At 40.1% G+C, this 24,469-nt stretch overlaps 1 protein-coding gene across 1 annotated transcript in view; it reads left to right on the forward strand.

The window, feature by feature from the left end:
• Positions 1–24,281, forward strand: part of C5 (complement C5) — an 88,358-nt gene extending 64,077 nt beyond the window's left edge. The window contains exons 29-41 of the mRNA XM_039234608.1: positions 1,782–1,987; positions 3,557–3,709; positions 6,318–6,380; positions 8,235–8,316; positions 8,844–8,901; positions 13,165–13,267; positions 13,664–13,738; positions 14,090–14,195; positions 15,038–15,121; positions 16,056–16,145; positions 18,164–18,247; positions 23,158–23,296; positions 23,872–24,281. Coding sequence (XP_039090539.1) covers positions 1,782–1,987; positions 3,557–3,709; positions 6,318–6,380; positions 8,235–8,316; positions 8,844–8,901; positions 13,165–13,267; positions 13,664–13,738; positions 14,090–14,195; positions 15,038–15,121; positions 16,056–16,145; positions 18,164–18,247; positions 23,158–23,296; positions 23,872–24,010 — 1,382 coding nt within the window. The 3' untranslated portion in view covers positions 24,011–24,281. The remainder of the gene's footprint in view (positions 1–1,781; positions 1,988–3,556; positions 3,710–6,317; positions 6,381–8,234; positions 8,317–8,843; positions 8,902–13,164; positions 13,268–13,663; positions 13,739–14,089; positions 14,196–15,037; positions 15,122–16,055; positions 16,146–18,163; positions 18,248–23,157; positions 23,297–23,871) is intronic.
• The last annotated feature ends 188 nt before the right edge of the window (positions 24,282–24,469 follow it).

Here is a 24,469-nt window from a genome sequence, read left to right on the forward strand (position 1 = left end):
CTGAAATCCAGCCTGTGCATCCCCCTAGCCATGCATCCCAGTTTGCGTCTGCTTCTGTCCAGAACAAAGGGTACCTGTGTCTCATTCATATCAAGATGGTGGGGGGCAGGGCGAGGGGGGAGGGGCAGTGGAAGCACTAAGCCTTTAACTTCTGCTTTGAGTGAAAAGGGAAGACATTGGAGGATTTTTTTTTTTAAATCAGAGGTGTACTAATTACCAGTTTATTGCACTTTCCACTCTGGCTTATATTGTACTGAGCTGGCTATCTATGTATTTCATTTTGAGAATAAAGATACCACTTCCTAGGTCAGAAGTAAAGAAAGTAAGAGGGTAGCAGTGATCATTGGCCAGCATGCCTGCACCAGCATGGGTGTGGTTGGGTACTTCCAAGCCCTCTCCTGACTGAGGTTTTCTAAAAGCTTAATAAATCTGACATGAGGTGTATCACTATTTACAAGATTTGATTTGTCATCATTTAAAAATGACTGAGTCATAAAGTATACCTCAAAACCATTTGTACAGTGGTTTTAAAATAACACAAAAGAAATGTCTTGGGTCTTGTAAGGTAGGGATCATAAAATCACAGAATTTAAGAGCTAGAAGAGGTCTTAATAATTCAAATAATGTTTGAACTGCAAGTATCTTTAAAAAACAAATCTTTCATTCTAAATACAGCAAATCTGAGTCTCTGAGAGGGAGGGAAAGCATTGTCCAAAGTCATGTAAATAATGTAATTATGAATTGTAAACAGATACATCAAAATTTTGACTAATCTTAAAAAATTATTTCCAAATATGCCTTACTGTTCTTTTTCAAAAATAATGTGTGCAAAAAAGGACTTAAAATGACAAGTTTAAATTACTAGACCAATAACAAATATAATTTAGAACCTAATTTATGAGAAGCGCCACAAGCATGAAATTATCTTTCATGCTTTAAACTCGAAGAAATTAAAATAAAATGAACCAAGGTTTTGGGATTTTTTTCTGTCAGGGAGAAAAGTTCTCCAGTTTATCTCAAAGTTGTCAATAATAACACTAAATAATAACTAAATAATAATAACAATAACACTAAATAATAATAACAGTAAAGCTTTCTAGGTGTACAGTGTTGTCTGGTTGAGAAAAAGTTACATTTGGTATCTCACCTGATTTTTACCATAAGGAAATAAGTACTATGTACACTTTATTAGAAAATGAATCCCATAGAACAAAAAAGAATTCTTCCAAGTTGACCTGGTCAGTTCCTAGTAGAGCAGAGACTAGAACCTGGGTGTATTACTTACCAATTGATTATACTTCTCCCTCTACTGTACTGCTTCTCCCCAGTACATGTGGACTTTGCATGAGGATCTTTTTGAGTAAAGACAAATAGCACTGTATCAAGGGATCTTGTTTTGTGTAGGTCACCTCAAGGAAGTTCTTCTTACAAAAGAGTAAAAAACTTCTAGAAATCAAAAGGCCACTACCGGAAATAACTTCTAGAAACCTGCTAGAATTATGTCAAATTTACATGTCATTTTTTAATTTTTATTTATTTATTTTGAGAGACAGAGAGAGAGCAAGTGAGCAAGCATGAGCAGGGGAGGAGCAGAGAGAGAGGGGAGAGAGAGAATCCCAAGCAGGCTCCATGCTGTCAGCATAGAACCCGACACAGAGCCCCATCTGACAAGCTGTGAGATCATGACCTGAGCTGAAATCAAGAGTTGGGCTGAGCCACCCAGGCGCCCCTCAAATTCGCATTTTTTAATACATTAATGAATGTGATTTGTTGACGTTCAGGTGATCCAGTCATTTATCGTTTTTGGAAAGACGATTTTCAACAGGAAAGCAGGTCCACACCCAACCCCAGTACGGCTCACATGGTAGAAACCACTGCCTATGCTTTACTTGCCAGTCTGAACCTGAAAGACATCAACTATGTTAACCCAATCATCAAATGGCTATCTGAAGAGCAGAGGTATGGAGGCGGCTTTTATTCAACCCAGGTAACTTTTCTCTGTCTTGATTTACCCTCCTGAAAACATTTGTCCTCCTCCCGTACTACCTGGGCCACATTCATTCTGGCATCCATGCTTTTGTCTGCCCCATGAGATCTGAATATATGACTAGAATCAAAAGACTCTTTGAGATTATCTGCAGTGACACCCTTCTCTTACAGAGGAGGAAGTCAGCCCCAAGAGGTTCACTCATGGAGATAGTGGCACAGCCAAAATCAAAACTCGCCTCTGGCTCTAAATCCAGGACTTCCTTTATGATTCTTAATGATCACGAAGGGTTAGTAAGGTTATCAGCGATTCTGTCACATCCTATGTAAGAAACAGCGGCTACCATGTGGACCAAAGTACTGATATTCCCTCCCCCCCCCCCAATAAATAAAAAGTGAGAGAAATACTGATTGTTATGGTTTATCTAGCTACCAAAGTAAACTCATTCATGTATCTATATTTTATAACTGCTACATAGTTGTATAATATGCCTCTGTATTCAAAGATGAGCTCAAATATTAGCATCTTCTCAGTTCCTTGGATGTTTGGATGATCATGGAATGTATCTGGACATGTTTATAAAATTTAGAGCTAGAGGGGTCCTTCAGGATTACTTTAGTGATTATCTAATCTGAGGAGGCAAATGGGTTTCATCTTGGAGACAAGTGTAGGCTTAGCAGGGAAGAGTGTGCTGTTGATTAGCACACCATGTCACAGGCAGATGGGGTAGCCACATATATGACATCTCTGACCTAGTCAGTCACATTTCCCAGTTTTATAGATGAGGAAGATGAGGCCTAGAAAAATAAAGTCCATCCATTCATTCCTTCAACAAATTCTTGTTGAGTAGCTACCATGTGTGTCTACTAAATGTAATGGATGCCAAGAAAGGTATACGACTTGCCTCCAGGCATCTTACAATACAGTGGGCAGAAAGAGAAAATTAAAACAGAATAAGAAATGGGGAGGAAGAGTGTATTTATGGCGTGACTCTGGAGATATCTAAGGTGAGACTTAAAGATGAAAAGGAGACAGTCATGCAAGGATTAGGAGGCATTCTGCAAAGAGAGACTTGCCTGCGGTCATGCATCCAGGACACACGGAGAGCCTGGACCTGAGACCGCACCTCCTTCCTCTTCTCGCCAGCAGCAGCATCCTCACTGGGGGGGGAGACACCTCCACCTGGGGACCCTTCACCAATTTCAGTCAGCTCAAGTTTCCACACTGGTCAATACATCCCCAGCCTCTCATAAGAAAGCGGATTTATAGGGGCACCTGGGTGGCCAGTTGGTTGAGCACCCAACTTCAGTTCAGGTCATGATGTCATGGTTTGTAAGTTCAAGCCCCTCGTCAGGCTCTGTGCTGACAAACAGCTCAGAGCCTGGGGTCTGCTTCAGATTCTCTGTCTCCCTCTCTCTCTCTCTGTCCCTCCTCTGCTAATGCTCTGTCTCTCAAAAATAAATAAATCTTAAAAAAAATAATTTAAAAAAACAAAGAAAGGGAATTTGTAAATACAGGGAATATATAAATGAGCTAAACCTGTTTTTGTGCTTTGCTGATTGTTGATAGGATACAATTAATGCCATTGAGGGCCTGACAGAATATTCACTCCTGATTAAACAACTCCACTTGAACATGGACATCAATGTTTCTTACAAGCATAAAGGTGACTTCTACCGTTATAAGATGACAGAGAAGAATTTCCTTGGGAAGCCAATAGAGGTAAATGGAGGACTTTTTATAATATTTTGTAACTGGATGGGCCCTTTGAAATCATATTTTATATATTTATCTATTTATTACTTTAAAATACATTGAGTACCTGCAGTGTCCTAGGCAGGGGTACCTGCTATGTCCTAGGCCCTAGGAATTCAAAAGTCAAGTATATGAAGAAACCATGTACTCAGGGAGACCGTTGTTTTAACAGACAGTAAAAACTAAGAGTCTTGATAGGGACATGGAAAGACAGAACAGGGCCTCCTGACCCAAGGTAGGAATTTGAGAGGTAGGAATTTGTCAAGTGCATCCAGATGCACAGGTTAAATCTGGAAGAATCAGAATGACTTAGCCAGGTGGAGAAAGGGAGGGAAACATTCCAGACAGAGAGAACAGTATGCACAAAGGTGCAGTGGTAGAGAAAGAGGGAAGACATGTTGTGGGCATCCACCGTGGTTCCACATGGCCCTGCCACACACGCAAAGTGTGGCCAACATGGGAGATTGGCCTTTGGGTCCCCTGACAGCTTACCCTGTGTACCTCATTGGATTTTTTTTATGAAAACCTCAATGGCCTATGAAAATTTCCCAAAATAAAGGACACGTTGGAAAAACTAGTTTCTGTGTCAATAATAGTAGCTGCCAGGGGCGCCTAGGTGGCTCAGTCAGTTAAGCGTCCAACTTCAGCTCAGGTCATGATCTCACTGTTTGTGGGTTCGAGCCCTGCGTTGGGCTCTGTGCTGACAGAGCCTGGAGCCTGTTTCAGATTCTGTACCTCCCTCTCTCTGACCCTCCCCTGCTCACGCTGTCTCTCTCTCTCTCTCAGAAAAAAAAAAAAAAAAAACATTAAAAAAAATAATAGTAGCTGCCAGTCAACAGCTGCTAATATATATTTTTCTGATTACCACATTTTAGATTATTTTAGGTCATATTTAAATGTACAAATGACTGGAAATAGTTTTTAACTGTCTGTATCCTCTACAAATCCATGTTTGGGAGAAGTAAATAGGCATGAGAAATAAAATTGAATACAAAAATTAAAAACTATCGGCCTATAGTTAAAAAAAATAGGTATGGATATGGATATATAGACAGAGATATAGACATATTCCAACACTTGAAAGTCCAGAGACCTCAAAGAAAAGTCTGCCTCCAAACTCAAAAAAAACAGACGATGTGGCAACAGGGTACTGGCCACAGCAGGCACTCTTCAGTCGGCCCAGTTCTGGCAGTCACGTGACAAGTGTCTGTGCCCTTTGTCTGCCCTTGCTTGGTGCCTGGGCCTCTGCAGGCATGTGTGCTTATACCCCCCCCACCCCCCTGCCCAGAGTTGGTAATGTATCCCCTTTCTCTGGGAGCGTGTAGACTTCACCAGAGATTCTCATTCCGAGCCAGTGGTCTAAACTCTCATGAAGAGCTCTTGACCCGCACCACATGGCGGGCCCACTGGAGATACAGCTGCGGTTAGTTCTTCTCTACAGGACTGATGTGGTGAAGGATCTCTCACCATTTTTTAAATAATGTAAACCTCAGCCCATGATGCTGTCTTTGTATAAAACTCAGGCTATGAGTATCTAGTTTGGAATATCTCTATGCCAGCATTTCCTGAAATGCATTACCTAACAAAGGCTTGGTGGTCAAGTTACTGTGGAAAAGTCTGGTTTAAATGAAGTTAATCAAGTCTGTTCATAGAGGGATACCTACCTCACCTTTCATGTGTATATGGATAAGTGTGGTGACTCTGGGGAAGAATGGGCAATGGAGGGACATGGGGACGGGGGCAGGGCAACAGTGTTCATTTCCCAAACTTACCTGTCACTCATGTTCATAGAACCCATTCTTCGTGAAGCCCCTTGATGCACTGGCACTTCAGTAAATGCTGCTCCATCAGGGAGAACAAGAGAGTTGGCCTTGTTATCTACATTTACTAAAATCTAGAGGAAAGGCTGACAGCTCTTCATGCACCCCAAATCCCCTTTGCCAAAGGGTGCTAAGTGAGAGAAGGACAGCCTTGGAGCGAGCAAGGAACCAACTCTTCGGGCCTCTTGCCCAGAATGGCCTCTCCCATGCTTTCCACACATCAGAGGGCATTTGTACAATAAAGCTTTCTGGAGGGGAGAGAGAATTTCTTAACGCAGTCCACAGAGAATTTCTTAACGCAGTCCTTACCTCCACTCTCCTCCTGGAAGGATGGGAAGGAGAGCGTCAGCACATAAGGATCTGGCAGCCGTAAGGGAGGTGCCAGGGGGGCCATGGGTTTCTATAAAAAGACCAGCAGGAAGTGAAGGAGACAAGCGCCCTCCTGAGGCACTGGAAGGGATTTATTCTGTTGGCAAAAAGAGATGAAGATCCAGTTCTATCATAACCCTATATAAAGGAAGACATAACCCAAAGTGGCTTCTGCTATGTTGGTTTTGCGGGCTTGCTCAGGGGAGCTCAAATTTCCATGGATGAGGGAAAGGGGAATTTCCAGGGTCTTCACTTACTTATCCATTGAATCTCAGAAAAGCTCAGACAGAGGAGCCTGACAGGTATCAGGCCACTCTTTTCATTGTTCTGTCCTCCCCGCCTATTGAAGAAGGAAACAAAACACCGTTTCTCATTCGCCTTTTCAGGTGCCTCTCAACGATGACCTCATCGTCAGTACTGGGTATAGCAATGGCTTGGCTACAGTGCACGTAAGTATTTCATTGAGAGCCAATTTCAGTGATATGTCTGCTTGTACTAAGTAACATGAAAGAAAGTTAGGGACTTTGCCACAAAGTTACAGAAATCTAGGCTTGGGTAATCATGACTAAAGCAGGATTCGTTTATCTCGTTCTTTTTAGCTATCTCAGTAGCAGTCCTCGCGATTTCTTCTTGCAGATGGCTATGTTAATCCTTGTATGTATATGTCTTTGTATTTGTGGAATTATATATATAATTATACATATAGATGTATAATTTTATGGTTCTATATGTATATGTACATACGATGCATGTGCGTGTATATACACACGTACATATCCCTCTTTTCTGTGGTTAGTAACATAGTCACATTGCAGCTCTCCAGCATCACTGCAGACTGATGTATATATGAAAGGTCTTAGGTTTCTATTATTTTAGTTGTAGCCTGCATGCACACACACAAACAGCTTAGAGAAATGTGTAACTGACTGCCAAACAGCTAAGATGAACTACATATTCTAAGCATAAATTAACATTGTACTGATTTCAATTATGCTCCTACCTATAGCACATTCATACTTGTAAGATTTTATATGACCGCATGGTTGGGTTGGGGGGAGTGGAGATGGACTGTGGACTTCTCTGTCACTTCTAGTTGCTCTCATCATAACTGCTTCTGGAAGCACCCCTGTCCTTCCCTGCACACCTATAATTTGTCATTTACCATGGTGGTATGGGGGTTAGGAGAAAACCATACTTCTGGGCCTTGAAGTGTTATGCATACAATGAGAGTGTACAGGTTCAAGGAGAGGAGGCTTAGGAACTTTCCTGTATAGTAAAGCACTCAGATTTGACCATGTGGGATTTGGCAAGATTCTGCCTGGCTAGATGTCTTTTTTTTTTTTTGGCCTACCGGGGCTTCTCAGGTATGTTTCAAATTGTGGAATTTGAAAGTCCAGCTGTTGGGAAATGAGTCTTTACTGCACCCCATTTGTACTGGATTGTGGAATCAATACTTCAGGCATTCCATCCACAGCAACAGTGCAGCCATGATGCCTTTCCCACTGTGCTGTTTTTTGTTTGTTTGTTTGTTTGTTTGTTTATTCCAAGTTAGCTAACATACAGTGTAGTCTTGGCTTCAGGAGTAGAACCGAGTGATTCATCACTAACATGTAACACCCACTGCTCATCTTAACAAGTGCCCTCCTTAATGTCCATCACCAATTTTCCCCATTCTCATCAGCCTTCAGTTTGTTCTCTGTATTTAAGAGTCTCTTATGGTTTGCCTTCCTCTCTGTTTTTGTCTTATTTTTCCTTCTCTTCCCCCGTGGTCATCTGTTAAGTTTCTCAAATTCCACATATGAGTGAAGATATGTGATATCTGTCTTTCTCTGACTGACATACTTCACTTAGCATAATACCCTCCAGTTCCATCTATTTGTTGCAAATGGCAAGATTGCATTCTTTTTCATTGCCAAGCAGTATTTCATATGTATATACGTATATACATATATGTATGTATACACATATATGTATATACGTATATATATAATGGAATATATTTATATGTGTGTATATACATATATATATATATAAACCACATCTTCTTTCTCCATTCATCAATTGATGGACATTTCGGCTCTTTCTATACTTTGGCTGTTGTTGAAAGTGCTGCTATAAACATTGGGGCCCATGTACCCCTTCGAATCAGCACTCCTGTATCCTTTGGATGAATTCCTAGTAGTGCAATTGCTGGGTCATAGGGTAATTCTATTTTTAATTTTTGGAGGAACCTCTACACTGTTTTCCATAGTGGTTACCCTGTCCTGTTTTAAATAGACTGTTGTTTACATGTCCCAATGTAGGTAACAACTGTGGTTCAAAAAACCAGTACTTCTGAGGAGGTTTGCAGCTTTCATTTAAAGATTGAAGCCCAAGACATAGAAGGTAAAACAATGACTTATGCTGTAATTGTGTGCCTTTTTTTTCTACCTGTGGCCTGCACACCCCTCTCCTGGTGGGTTGGTACTCTCCTCCACTCTAAAAGCAAGCCCCCTTGCGCCCTGAAGTACCCCTCTAACCCCAGCCCTGGGGTCAGGGTGCATGCTCTCCTCTGCCCTGGTGGCTTCCATTTGTGGCTCAAAGGTCTGTTCCTACGGGAAACTTTTCGGCTACCAGCATATCCAGGCATTGGCCCTTTCTCCCTCCAATCTTCCGCATACCCATTACCTTCAATAACTCCTTCCTTAAATTATAACCTCTTTGAGAGCAGAGAACTGTTATAATTATTGGTATTGTCGGTAGCCATGAATTGCCATTAAAATCACCATCAGTGCCAGCTTCCAAATCAAAACTCACGTTTAAGTGTGTTCAGAGACTTTTTCATTAATTATTCTGTTGCAACAGGGCACAACATGGCTAAAAATGGTTCACTCTTGTTTTTTGTTTGCTTGTTTGTTTGTCATATGTGCTAGCATCCAACTACAGGCGCTACGACGACATGGATTTCAAGCGCATAATAGCATGTGCCAGGTGAGCATGTTCCCACAGAGGCGAACTCAGACCCAGGGCCTCCCTTGTGCCATGGGATTATCTCTTTACACTGTTTAGAATTTTAAGATGGCTGGAAGATGCAAAATTGTGCACACTTTTTAAAATGCAGGACATGAGGGGCGCCTGGGTGGCTAGTCGGTTAAGCGTCCGACTTTCCGACTTTCGCTTAGGTCATGATCTCGCGGTTCGTGGGTTCGAGCCCCGCGTCGGGCTCTGTGCTGACTGCCAGCTCAGAGCCTGGAGCCTGTTTCAGTCTGTGACTCCCTCTCTCTCTGACCCTCCCCTGCTCACGCTGATTCTCTCTCCTAGAAATAAATAAAACATTAAAAAAAAATAATTAAAAAAAATAAAATAAAATAAAATGCAGGACATGGGACACCTGGGTGGCTCAGTCAGTTAAGCATCTGACTTCGGCTCAGGTCATGATCTCACAGTTCATGGGTTCGAGCCTTGCTTCGGGCTCTGTGCTCTCAGCTAGCTCAGAGCCTGGAGCCTGCTTTGGATTCTGTGTCTCCCTTTCTCTGACCCTCCCCTGCTCACTCGCTCGCTCTCTCTCTCTCTCTCAGAAATAAATAAAACATTAAAAAAATAATAATAATAAAATAAAATGCAGGGCATAACGGGTAATCTTAGACAGCTACTTTATGGAATAGCTTCGTTTTTGCTGTTCCCGCCCACCCACCCCCATGTTTGGCCTTCTTCTAATTCAAACACTATAATATCCAGGGTTTTGGTTTTTTTTTTAATGTCTTCCAGAAAGGTAGAGAGGAGGTAGAAGGATGAGGAGAAGAAAAAGCAGAAGATTTTCTTACAAGTAGCTTCTACTCTCTCACTTAGATCCCATTCACCCAGAAAATTCCCTAGCCACTAACAGTCAGCGGTTCTCAACTCGGGCTGCACATGGAAGTCAGCTCGAGAGCTTTTAGAACTATCCAGAATTCTGGCCTCACCCCCAGAGGTTATCCTGATGGCAGCCAGCGTTGAGAGCCATGGTGCCCACCCTCCACAGGCTAACTCCAGAGCCCCAAAGTGGCCACTGTAAAGGTTTCCTGTTGCTGCTCGGTAACAGCTTACCAGAAACTTAATGGTTAAACAGCCCAGATTTATTCTCTTACAATTCTGGAGGTCAGAAGTCCTGAAATCAATGGGCTGCCTTCCTCCTAGAGGCTCTAGGGGAGAATCCACTTCCTTGCCTTTTCCAGATGCTGGAGGCTACCGCCTCCCCTGCGTCTCTCCTTTATAAAGACCCTAGTGATTACACTGAGCCCACGCAGATAATCCAGAACAACCTCTTATTGCAAGACCCTTAATTTAATCACATCAGCAAGTCCGCTTTGCCACATAAGATAACATATTCACAAGTTCAGGGATTAGAATGTGGACATCGTCAGGGGCCATTATTCCGCTCACCCCATCCACCATCTTAAGATGCTTCTTAAAGTGCAGGCTTTTCAAAATACGCGTACATACCTTAGTGATCACACTGAGTCAGACAGTGGCAAAGCCATGTGACAGCGCATGCTTCTTCCTTCCTCCTTTCATTAACCCTCAGCCCCTCCTGCTGGACTGTTTCCTTGTTCTTCACATTCTCAATAACTGATTTCCATGGTTGGTATTCTGCAGATTTTACTGAAAATCACGTGATGCCAAAGCACTCAGTATGGATAACTCAGAGTGTAATAGATTCAAGCTGAAAAGGATTTTAGGGATGATATTGTAATCCCTTACTTTAGAAATAAAGAGGGGCTCCAGGATGGCTCTGTCCTTTAAGCCTCTGACTCTTGATTTCAGCTCAGGTCATGATCTCATGGTTTGTGGGTTCGAGCCCCACATCAGGCTCTTCACTGACAGCTCTGAGCCTGCTCGGGATTCTTTCTCTCCCTCCCTCTCTCCTCTGTCCCTCTCCCCTGCTCGTGCTCTCTTGCTGTCAAAATAATTAAACTTAAAAAAAAAAAAAACCAAAAAACCTCATTCATTTGAATTCATTGACAGGAGGTCTAATTCCAGATTGCTAATATACAAAAGAAGGCAAATAGAGATGTAATATTGAATTTTCTATTTTTTCACTTTTACACATTGGGAACAGAATGTTCAAAAAGCCAGGGGGAACATGCTTCGGCTCTGTAAAGCTGAAGTTAGGTTGGATAAAGTCCAAAAAGTAACTGTGTAGTACTTATTCATGTGAAAAATTCTTTGCCTTCCAATATTCTCTCTTCTGATTTAAAGCAAAAAAAAAAAAAGCAAAAACAAAAACACCAGCATACAGACTCTGTATTCAGGGAGGCTCTTTCCTGTATTTAGCTTCTTACAACCTCTCTGTTGTATCCATAAGAAAGGAAAAAAGGATTTCATTTCTCTCCTCTCTGAACAAAATGCGTTTGGGGGAGATTGCTGTCTTTGGCAGCAGGCAAAGGGCTTCTTGAAAGGAAGGTTTCTGTTCCATGGTTGAAACAGTCACCATGGCAACCAGTCATCAAGGCTCCAGCAACTTTTCGTAGACATTCTCCATTCAGGAGGCCCTTTTCCATTCTGTTGGCAGAGTATTTGCATCTATGAGCAAGAGTTCTCTGCTTCTGGTGATACTCACCCACTCAATTACAGGGAGATGTCCAGATATCATTTTACACTTCCACGTTGTCTCACAGTCTGTTGTTAATTGTTAATTTAGTGAAGAATGGGTTAAATTTTTGTAACCAGAGATTTTATAATGTCTTTAGCTATTATAGTAACTATTACATACAAGACAACTAATGGGGTCTGTCCTGAGAAGGTGCAACTAGGAGAAAGAGATCCCTTGCCAACTCTCTAACTCATAAAACCTCCCATTTAATTAATACTCATTCCTTCAGGTGAGATCAATTTTTCTTCCCTCCCTGTGATCCTTTCTCCATCGTTTTTTCCTTAATCCTGACTGATCTTTAAGCTCTACTCTCAAAAGTCCAGCTACCTGTCAAGCATCTTGAGGTGAAGCTGGAACCTGAAACTCAATCTTTGCAGAACCACACTCTGCCCCTGTCCCCAGTTCCCCAGTCCCCAACCTGCCAACTTGCCCCTTTTAAATCTTCTAATTCTGCTTAATGGTAGCACCAACCTCTGCCACTCCAAACGAAGCCTTGGAATTATAAAGGTCAACTTAACATACAAGTTTATTCTTCTTCACAGTTTATTTTACAAAAAAGAAAATTATCTGTAGAAAGGGAGAATGATTTGGGGAAATCTCTCAGCAGAACTGGGGTGAATCCCAAGTTTCCTGATTCCCCAGTTCAGTGTCTTTTCCTTTCTCTCTTATCAGAAAAACAAAAACAAAAACAAAAAAAAAACACCAAATCTCCCATTTTACCCCCTTTGCTTTTTCCTTAGCTTCCTCCCAAGCACAATTCCTAGACAAAGGATAGTCCTCAAAACATGTTTTAAAAATAAATTATTTATTCTGACACATGAGTAGCTCTATTGGTTAAGCGTCAGACTTTAGCTCAGGTCATGATCTCATGGTTCGTGGGTTCGAGCCCCACATCACGCTCTATGCTGACAGCTCAGAGCCTGGAGCCCATTTCAAATTCTGTGTCTCCCTCTCTCTATCTCTCCCCTGTTTGTGCGCTCTCTCTCTCTCTCTTTCTCTCTCTTTCCCTCTCAAAAATGAGTAAACATTTTTAAAAATTTTAAAAATAAATTATCTATTGTGGAAAATGTAGAAAGCATAGAAAACCATGGGTAAGAAAAGAGATCATCACTTATATCTCATCATCCAGAGAAAGTAGATGGTGACATTTTAGGGTATTTCCTTCTAGTCTTTTCCTAAACATGCTTATTGAGTCTCTTTCCAATATAGAACAAATTTTCTTTTTCAAATGTGCTGTTAGAAAAAAGAACTAGAATGGAAGTCAAGAGGTTTATGCAGCTTTGGGGTAAACTAGTCATGTGACCTTGAACAAGTACCTTACTCTCATCCTCAGTTTCCTCAACTAGTTGATTAAAGAGCTTGGACCGAATGCCTTCTATGACTTTTTCCAGCTCCAGAATGGTGGTCCATTTAAAGTATCGGCCAAGTGAGCAAATAGTTAGAATAGATGACTCAAAAGTAGCTTGCAACTTTAAAATTTAGAGATTGCAATGCATGTATCATAGAGAGGCAAGGGAGTAGAAACCCTAATTAAAAATTAAAGGATACTAAGACATAAAGCCTTTTCTTAAAGAATCTTGTCCACTTATTTATTGCATTTCCTAATTTCTAATTTCTCTTAGCTACAAGCCCAGCAAAGAAGAATCATCATCAGGGTCTTCCCATGCGGTGATGGATATCTCTTTGCCTACTGGAATCAGTGCAAACCAGGATGATTTAAAAGCTGTAAATATTGTCTTTTACATATGGTTATGGATGCTTGGTTTTCTTTGCTGCATTATTTTACAGATAAGGCTATTTCCTTTCCTTTTAATATATCGCTTTCATGGAATCACCTAGAATATTCTTTCCTAACCAACAATCTACCAAAGCTTTGATTTCTCAGAGTAAAGTGGGGGCACATACGTGCGTGGTCTGAACAAAATGAGAGTGCAAATGATAACACATCCAGACTTCTTCAAGGGGAGGAGCTTCTATTCAACTTTTTTGAATAGTGGTATACATCCCCATCTCTAACATCCCAATATCGGATGAATGCATTTAAGCAAAAAGATCAACTTTGATAAATTTTTTTTTTTTAAATCATGAAATTTAATTCAAGCCTTCTCTTTCCTCTCTTAGCTTGTGGAAGGGGTGGACCAGCTGTTAACTGATTACCAAATCAAAGATGGACATATTATTCTGCAACTGAATTCGGTAAGTTCCACCTCCCACCATTCTCTGTTTCCAATCCCTATCCAAAATGTACAGGCTAAAAATGCTGAGTCAATGGGGCGCCTGGGTGGCTTAGTTGGTTAAACGTCCGACTTTCGCTTAGGTCAAGATCTCGCGGTTCATGGGTTCGAGCCCCGCGTCGGGCTCTGTGCTGACTGCCAGCTCAGAGCCTGGAGCCTATTTCAGAGTCTGTATCTCCCTCTCTCTCTGACCCTCCCCTGCTCACGCTGTCTCTCTCTCTCTCTCTCCTAGAAATAAATTTTTAAAATATTTTAAAAAATGCTGAGTCTCTTCTCTTCCATAATTTCCTCAAACCTTGAATTTGTCGGACAGATTCCTTCCGATGACTTCCTCTGTGTTCGATTCCGGATATTTGAGCTGTTTCAAGTTGGGTTTCTGAATCCTGCTACTTTCACGGTGTATGAATACCACAGGCCAGGTAATCAGCTCGACTCGAAGATTTCTGCCGAGGATGACTTTGCCTTCATTACAGTGCTCACTGCATCTCTCCATTTTGGAGAAGCCCACTTCCCCCGCCCCCTTATTTCTTTCATCCTCCCAGAATCACCTTGTCCACCTATATTCTCGTCACATTTTGCTGAGGGCTCCATTGTAGCACTTATCACATTGCTTTGTCGTTATCTGTGTGCCTGTCTTTCTTGCCAAGTCCAGACAGAGGCTTTCATCCACATGTCCCTACTTGCTAACACTATGTTCGGTATATAACACGTATTGAGAAACGTTGAATGAATGACCCCACTTTTGATCACTCAGCCTCGAATACTAAGTGATTGGAGAGCTCTTTGGGTCACATCACAGACAACTCCACATTAGGCAGTTCTACATGTTACCAAAAAAATTCTTAAAATGAACCAAACTCTCATATCCACTCATTCTAGTTGTATCTTCTGGAATCACCTGGAACATACTGAGCCCCTCTTCCCTTGTTTTTCTTCAGCCTAAACAATTACTGCTCTTTCAAAAGACTCTCATGTAACACAATTTATTTACTCTCATTTATGGAAGCACCAAATATTTTAATTCTAAGAAATAAATATGGAACAGTAAAATTTCAAGCATAGAAGGGGAAATCTTTGAAGGAGGGTAGAGGGGGCCCATGCTAGGAGAGGCAATTCACAATTTAACCTCCCTATACAAGTTACAAAAACAAACGGTTTGATCTCCAGGTCCCCATGGGAGACTCACTGATCCATAATGAGTGTTATGATTGATTGAGTGTTAATCAAGCCACCTCTCCTAACTGTGCTTTCATTGCCACAGATAAGCAGTGCACCATGTTTTATAACCCATTCGATGCCAGACTTCAGAAAGTCTGTGAAGGAGTAACGTGCAAATGCATAGAAGGTAAACTTCGTTTAACATATTTAGCCTACATGTTTGTTTAAAGCAGCCACTCATCATCCAAGGCTTACAGAAGCTGTTTGACAAACTCATTTCTCAGAAGTAGGCGTATAATCTCAGCTGATTGAAATCTGATTCCTTGAATAGTATAAAGCTGCTTCCCGACAACGCCTGAACAGCCTGCTAACTTCTACTGTACGGCGGGGGGGGGGGGGGGGACATCTTCTAGACGATTGTTGGATATCAGCAGGATAACATGATGTGAAATTCTTACTTTTCACATGGTCTTTTTAATGTAACAGGACCACAGCCTAAGGGAACAGAGGCTCAACACTGAGCCACTGGCTCCTCTTCCCCCCCCCCCTTTGTCCTTCCCACTTTGTGACATCTCTGTTTAATGTCCTGTTACCTACAGTCTTCTATAAACCTAAGAGAGTCTTCCTGATTGAGAAAAAGACCCAGAACTCAATAATAGTCAACAACCAATTCCATGTGGGTCTGGGCTGGTTTGGATTTATTTTGTTTTTCAGAAACTGTAACATCTATACATTCCTTAGGCACTCACCATACATTTTATAGCTGTAAATCTGTCCAGTTATCATATTGTTTCCTCCAAAGGACTTTTAATTATACTCAAAATGGGAAATTTTCTTCCTTTCTTCCATGAAAGCATCTACATTTCTAAAGAAGCAAATGTGGAGTGACTACCCATTCTAAGCCCTCATGTTCAAGATTTAGTTTGTGCTTGTTTTGTTTTGTTTTGGCTTTGCATACTGTTTCACTTTGTGGAAGAGGAGAAAATGGGCAGGTTGTAGGTGTCTGGTATTTGTAAGGTTATACTGGATTGTCTGAGGGCTCACGAGAACTGTGTTTAATGCAAAGGGAATGGCTGCTTCTTTACGTTAACCTAACTTTTAGCATTTTTCACAAAACCCAGCTGACTGTGGACAGATGCAGACAGAACTGGATCTGACAATCTCTGCAGATACTAGAAAAGAAACAGCATGTAAGCCAGACATTGCCTATGGTAAGTTCAAAGGTTCAATATCGAGTTCCATGAAACATGAGATGTTATGAATACGTGATCAGTTAGAAAGTTCAGCAACTTTTCACAGTGATCATTTGAATGCTGTATTCCATGTGCTCCCTTAAAGGAAAATGCCATCAATTTTCAGCATTAACATGCAAAAATTATTTGTCCTTCAGCAAAGAAATGTAACTTTTGTTTAAAATGATAGGAGGGATGTACACACTCAGCCAAGATATTTTACTCCAATGGATCACACTGAATTAAACATATCAAATTAAACTGAACTAAAATATAGTTAAAGAAAACTTTTGAGAAATCACAAAGGTATAAGACTTCACTAGTGTACTCTTCTAGCCAATAGAGGAGAGACAGAGACAAAGGTGCTTTGGGGACTTAGAGTTTTTTCAAACTCCCTTCATAGACAAGGTAGAAATATCAGTACTAAGTCATTTTAAATATATGCAGAATTGCAATCTTTCACTTCAAAAGGAGCCTCTTCTTCTGGTTATCCAGAGCACAAAGCTAAGTAAGATGCCCACGTAAGGCTATACTCCTGTTTCAAGCTCCTCAGAAAATTAGCTTCTTTGTTTTCTATCCATAGTTTCCAATGTTTATTATTTCTGATTTTTTTTAAAGAGTGAGAGAAAGAGAGCATTTCGTATGCCATCGCAAACCTGTATGTGTGTGTGTGTGTGAAAGTAGGGTGTTATTTATAAATGAAAGATAAGTACAGTTAATTCAGCACTTTGTGTTTACCAACTGTTTTCATATATGGTTCCTCACTGGGGTCCTCTAAGACTTCTTTGAGGTAACAGAGAATTACCTATATTTTGCCAGCTAAAAAGCTGCCTAACTCAGCCAAGACCCACTACAGTTTTTAAAATACATTAAGACTTAAATACTATACTGTTTTAATGAATAAAAATTTCACCAAATTATTTCTTCCCTCCATTTTAGATCTATTTTAACTATTAAATCTCAAAAACCTATTGTAACACATAGAATAAATGCAATCTGGACTTAGTTTATTATTCTCAAGAAAAGACTTATCTGGCTTTTTTGAAGACTATGGGTTGGTATTAGAATAATAAAATAGAAACAAAATAAAATAGTTCCCTCTCTCCACCTATGCCCAGAGCAGGCACGTTGCCCATACGGCACCATAGAGACATAAATCTGAAATTAGGGACGTTTTAACATGTGTTTTAAGTTACTAATTCACTCAGCCTTTGGTTCTGGCACAGTGAGTTCATTCATCTAGCTAGCTAGTTAAGATCTCAAAACTGGGCAAACCTTTCAGATCATCCACTTCAACCCCATCAAAAGCAAAAACGAGATCTTTTCTTAGGCCGCAGAGAAGGGGTAGGTCTCTTCAAGCTGCCCATTCATTCCAAAACAGATCAAATACCATGGATAAAAGGTAATTCCTGAAGGAAGAGAAGAAACCAGGATAGGGGATGTCTCATGTCAGACAGCTGTCAATCTGAGCAAAGATGAGTCAGAAAATGGAATCCTGTCAAAATCCAAAGATCAAAGCCAGTGGAGGTAGCCAAGGAATCAAGGCAAGGGGAGAGGAGGCCCACAGGACAGGCCCAAATGGTAGCTAACCCCTCTGTGGGCCTACGGAGAAGCAAGGATCTCCTCCACGTTCCTCATGCTCGCGACCCAACTAAACTTAAAGGACCAGAATCTGAACCTTCCATCTAACAAAGGCATATTTTTGTCTGTTTAGTGTGCTTCTGTCTTTTAATTTAATGTTGCTCTTATCCCGAACATCCTGTTCTGTAGCAGTGGCGAGGGCAAATTGTCCTAAGTAGCGTGGAATCATGAGTCATGATCAGTACAATCAGACTGAGAGCATCTAGAAAGGCCTTTTGGAGGAAATGAGATTCAACTCAGGGTGACTGTAAAAGCTTGCTCTGCTTCCTTTCTCATTTGTTTGACAAACACTGGCTTCTGCTGGACATGGAATTAGTGACATTAAGCATGAATTCTTGTGTTGTTTCTTCTACCAGCCTATAAAGTTCGTATCACATCCATCACCAAAGAAAATGTCTTTGTTAAGTATACTGCAACCCTCCTGGATATCTACAAAGCTGGTGAGCATTCATTCTTTCACTCCACCAACATTATATCATTCTAATAATAGGCCAGGCGTTACATTAGACACTGAGAAAACAACTTGAATAACACAGCCAGGGTTCTTGCCTTCATAAAGCTTCTATTCCATAATGTAAGGAGACACATGTTTTAAAGAGGAAATGAAAAAACAAGTTAAACAATTATCAATCATAACCAGCACTATATTTGAGATATGGAATTAGTATGGAAAGTTCCTGTAGGGTGATAACAGACAGCATCGTTTAGGGGTGATATTAGGAGCTAGCCATTCTTAAAGGGACAGGGCAGAAAGAGAACCAAATATGCAAAGGCCCTGAGGCAGCAAGCACTCTGGCACCATCAGGGGACTGACAAATCCCAGTGGGTGATTGGGCTGTAACGAGGCAGGGAGACCCCACATGAGATGAGGCTGATAAAAGGGAAAGGAACAAGGCCATATAACAATTTATAAAGCATGGCAAGAAATTTGGATTTTATTCTAGGTGTCCAAAGGGAATCTAATTAAAAGTTTGAGGTAGACAAATAGCATGACCTGATTTATGATTTTAAAAGATTACTCTGACTTCTCAGAGGGAGAACACGAGTAGAAAGAGGGAAACCAATTAAGGACATCTGTGAAGAGCAGAGCCTTGGGCTAGAGAACCAGTGAGGATAAATGAGAGTTTTAATAATACAATAAAATGAACTCGTATGTAAAATAACATATAAAACACTTTAAAATATGTTCCCTTTTATTCTCTAATTAAACTAAGCTATAACTATTATAATACCGCTAGTCAAATTATATAAATTGCCACACAAATGACTCATTTAATCATTCTTTTTTTAATGTTTATTTATATTGAGAGAGTGAGAGTGCATGGGCATGAAGCTGAGGAGGGGCAGAGAGAGAGGGTGAGAGAGAATCCCAAGCAGACTCCGTGCTGTCAGCTCAGAACCCGATGTGGGGCTCGATCTCAGGACCGTGAAATCATGACCTGAGCCAAAATCAAGAGTTGGACACTTAACTGACTGAGTCACACAGGCATCTGCGTTAAATCATTCTAATAATTCCAAATAAGTTTTTTTTTAATTTTTAGAAATTGTCGGTTTTATTTTGCTTGACACACTATAGAATTGCCCGTCTGAGCTTTGACTTGACAATGAGGAACCAATTGCATCTTTATTGCACTCACTGATAGTCTTTACATAACCTATAATCTCAGTAAGTAATTTCTCCTAATAGTGACAATATTGTTCATGGTAACAAAGTCTCTCTCAGGTCAAGCTAAATTGGTAGTAATTACATTCAAAATGTTTCTAGTCCTTTGGATACTATCTGACATTTTTATTTTTCAATATATCTCTGTTGAATCATAAAAACAATTTGTTGAAATGTCATATTTAGTTTTCCCAGTTTTCTTAATTTTTATTCCCCTTCAACCCTGAGTTTTACAAATGTCATAGGCACAGTTTTAGACTGCATAATTTTTTTTTAAAAACTGAAAAGTTTGTCACATATTTTACTCTTGTCACTAAAACAAAAATATTTTCATATTATTAGCTTTTCCCTTAATTTGATTTTATTTTGTTTTTTATCAAATTTATGATCATTCTTGATTTTATAACAGCTCTTGCTCTGCTTTTGTAGTTTCCTTTATTTTTTATATAGTTTCATTGTCTTCTAATCTGTGAGCTTATCAAAGCTGAAATATCTTTTCTTGAACAGCTAAAGTTGCTAGACTATCACAAGCAAATCACCAAAAAGTATATCTATCCACTTCCTAAATATTTGCTCCTATAACACAATTACCTATTGAAGCAAATCTATCAGACTTACAATTTCCAGACTGCCTTCATGATTCTAGCACTACCAGCTGCCCATCAAAATCCCAATATATTTCTAATTTTGCAATTTCTATTTTGCAATTTTTTCATTATTGCAATTTTTAAAGCTTTACTATTATTACTTACTCCTGTCTAGTGGGTATTAAGTATGTGGTAGTAAACACTAAATTTATGAAGACAATATTTAAAGCAATCTTTTGCTTGGTCTGTATCTTTTAATTGTCTAGAGACAACTGATATCTACTTGATAGGTAATTCAGTTAATACCAGATTGAACAGCTAGGAATTTCAGAATTTTTTGCTGAAGCCCAGACTCCTCTTTGGCACTACATCTGTACCAGTAAGGTGCTCACGTGGCTATTCCTCACTGACTCCTTTTCTCTCAGACAGTTTGATATGTTGATCAGTTGTTCCCTCCAGTACCTTGATACCAGAAAACCCATTAAGTGATTGATCTTCAAAGTCTGCAGTTTTTTAATTTTACATTTACTTTAAACACTTTTGATGTTAAGTACTTGATTTTCTCAATAATGATTGAAATTTAAGGGGCACCTGGGTGGCTCAGTCAGTTAAGCATCTGACTCTTGATTCCAGCTCAGGTCATGATTTCAGGGTTCATGGGATCAAGCCCCATATCAGGCTCTGTGCTGACAGTGCAGAACCTGCTTTGGATTCTCCCTCTCTCTGCCCTTCCCCCACTGTCGTGTGCTCGCGCTCTCTCTCTCTCTCAAAATAGATAAACAAATAAATAACATTTTAAGAAAGAGTTTACTAAAAAATGATTGAAATTTAATTTTATTACCTTCTTTAGATTTTCCAAAAAGCTATGTTCTCATTTCAGTAGATACAAATTTTGCAATAAGTAGGACCATAAATCTGAATTGCAACTATATGTTTATATTGATTTTCTTTCTCTTTTGAAATTCTATCCAGTGTTTTGAGTATGAAAATGCCTAATCATTGTTAGCCATAGACTAGAGTTGGATTCTAGCAATACTTTCCAAATCTTAATTTGCTGGATCAATACTCTGATAAAATGTTTTTCTGGTTTTTATTGTTCCAAATGTTTCACTGTATGAAATTGACATGATGTCATTCATTCTATGTTTTTCTCATTGATGATCGCAAGTTTTCTTTATTTGAACCATGATTGTCATTCTGACAAAACAGGTGTTTAGCACTTCGATCGTTTCGCAGCCCAACTTTGAGCACCATTTGCATCCAGCTTTCACATTATGAGCAATAATAAGCCATTCCTATTTTAACTGAAATAATCAAGTGCTTTTCATTCCAGAAATACAAGTTATTTGTTTTATTTTGCACCAATTCTTGCACCGTATCAAAAGACATTCCAGACCGTTCTGAATTTTATGCAGTATCAGATGATTCCCAAGCTGTAGCTCTTTTAAATTTTTTTTAATTTTTTTTTTTATTTTTGAGAGACAGAGAGCAATCAGAGAGATGAAGGAGACAGAATCTGAAGAAGCTCCAGGCTCCAAGCTGTCAGCACAGAGCCTGACGAGATCATGACCTGAGCCAAAGCCAGGCACTTCACTGAGCCACCCAGGTGCCCCCTAAGCTGTAGTTCTTTTTTAATATCAAGTCTTTCTGTTCTCCTGTCCATTCAGAAGATTCATATTTATGACATTTAAAAGGAAATGTTAAGACATTTTTGCATAATTAATTATCTCTTCTTTCTGGGTGTTTATTTTTTAATATATATGAATTTTAAATGTCTATAAATATCAAAAAACCACATTTACCACTTACCCAAAATTGCTGCACACTCACAATAAGCCAAACTAAAACCTAAACAATTTAAAACAAAAAGCAACTGTACAGTTCAAGGATAATGACAACTTGGTGTTTCCCCTAAAACACAGGGTGCTTGGAGTGAAGATATAAATGGAAAAAAAAAATCAGTGATTGTTGAAGCCGAGGTTAATTAACTCCATCTTTCTGAATATGCTTGAAATTTTCCATAACCAAAGACTTTTAAAAATAATGATAAGGCCATGACAGGGGCTGAGTTGGTAAATGGTGCTGGGAATATTGATTAGATATTGCCGCCCAGAGAAGTCATGTCTTAATGGTCATCAGGAGAGCTGATGTGTGCCCACTAGTTAAATAATACTAATTAAAGTTTACCATTGATGTAGTTACTATTATGGACAGGTTCCAAAGGTTTTCAGGATTTAATACTTAGGATAGCTCTGTCAGAGTTTAATAACTGATCATCAGTCCTGAATCTATCTCAGTGAATCAGACCCAGTCCCTGCCTCAGGAAGCTTCCAGCCTAGCTGAAGACACATGTGGGGTGAAACACTGTGATAGAAGTTCAAGTATAATGGGCATAAGGGAGAGACAGAGAGTTATTTATGAGAAAGAACATCTAGGAGTGTTTACTGGATACCTTCAGAATTGATGATGAGTTTAACGATGGATAGAAATTCAACAGGACAACATGGGGAGAAATGCATTCCAGGTAGGGGAGACAGCTTCTTGCCCACCTCAAAGTTCTTTGGGAATCCCAAAGTTATCCTCCTTCAAATTTTCCAAGTCTTTCACACATCTTGCACCCTTCTACACAGTTGTCCATTGCCAGCTACACAAATACTTTTTTATTTTGCTATATAACATCTGGGGATTAATATTGTTCAACTATAGAGACATTCCTTTAATTCCTGGTTCTACAGGAGTAATAATAACGACTATTTACATAGCACTTGTGTTCTAAGCACTTTTCATATGTTAACCCATTTAGTCTCACATCAGTTTCACAAGGTGGGTTATATCATCATTCCCATTTTTCAGATGAGGGAGCTGAGCCTCATCTGTCCATGTTCACACAGCCAGCAAGTAGCAGAGCTGAGGCTTGACCCAGAGAGCCTGATTCCAGATTCCGAAGTCTTAACCATATAGACATTGTCACTTTCCAATAGCCACTCAGTATAAACATATACTCTTCAGTAAATAGCCATGAGGAACTGAAATTGTTGAGAGAGTTTATGATCGTGACATTGTAACATGAATGTGATAACCTCACATGTGTGCCTCTTAGGCGAAGCTGTTGTCCAGAAAGACTCTGAAATCACCTTCATTAAAAAGGCAACGTGTGCTAACGCTGACCTGGAACAAGGAAGACAATATTTGATTATGGGTAAAGAAGCCCTCCAGATAAAATACAACTTCAGTTTCAAGTAAGTCATTTTGGAGTCCCTCTGATCTTTCCTTCAAAACTAGGTGTAATTTACTCTTAATACACTATATGTTTCTCATGTGTCCTGCTGTTAACCAACAAACCATTAGGAGCATGAATAAAATAATCTGAATTTACCCTTGACCTTAGCCAAAAGGTCAAGAAGCAATGAAACAATGAGAATGGAAAACAAAGAACTATTTATAACCATCAGGGCAGCTGAGAACTCACTGATGAATAAACCAACTGAGCACCTGGGTCTGTGGATGCCTCCGAAGGTACCCCTCCGACCCCTCTCCGCCACATCTGCCCCCTCATGAGTTTTCAGACTATTCTGTTTGTAAAGAAGGAGATGTTTAAATATGCATCGTATGATCTCTTCTTAAAAAATAGATCTTGAAACAGATGCCGTTCCCGCCTCTAGTCATGGGGCCCCAAGGGGCTTCACGAGATTTGTGGGTTTGTCGCCCTTCCCAGGAGAGGCCGGCCCAGCAGAGTGGTTGACAGAGTGGCCTGAGCACACTGAGCGCCATCGAAATGAGCTCATCACTATTCATTTTCCTTTTTTGTCGGCAGGTACATCTACCCTTTGGATTCGTCCACCTGGATTGAATACTGGCCTACAAACACAATGTGTCCATCATGCCAGGCATTCTTGGCCAATTTAGATGAGTTTGCTGAAGACATCTTTCTAAATGGCTGTGAAAACCCCTGAAGAAGGTCAACCATGTGGCATTTTCGCTGTGGACTCCCGTTGTGCAAGTGTCTTCCTTTTCTTTTTTGTTTTTCTGTTTTTTAAACATTCACAGCTGGTCTTATTTGGAAAGCTCACTTTACTTAGAATTAGTGGCTCTTTGCTTTTAGTAGAGAACGATTTTAAGAGCTGTAACTTTCTGAAATAACACAGCCTTGGGGGGCATGGAGACAGACACCCATTCCAAGGTTATCGGACACCAGAAGCAATAAAAATTGGGCCGCCTCCTAAACCCTACCGCTCAGGAATGTCTTCTGAGGACCAAAGAATAGCCCCCATTGAAATGTAGTATCTTACAATAACATGGCCTTTGCTTGAAAGAAAATACCGAGGAGCAGAGAGCTGGTCATTAAAGCCTGCCTTTGCTTTCGAAATGTGCGAAAAAGCGAAGAAGCCTGTTATTTTATGCGAGGCCACAGC

Source organism: Hyaena hyaena, unplaced genomic scaffold, assembly GCF_003009895.1.
Source record: "Hyaena hyaena isolate Hyena2069 unplaced genomic scaffold, ASM300989v1 scaffold_90, whole genome shotgun sequence".
Taxonomy (NCBI): domain Eukaryota; kingdom Metazoa; phylum Chordata; class Mammalia; order Carnivora; family Hyaenidae; genus Hyaena; species Hyaena hyaena.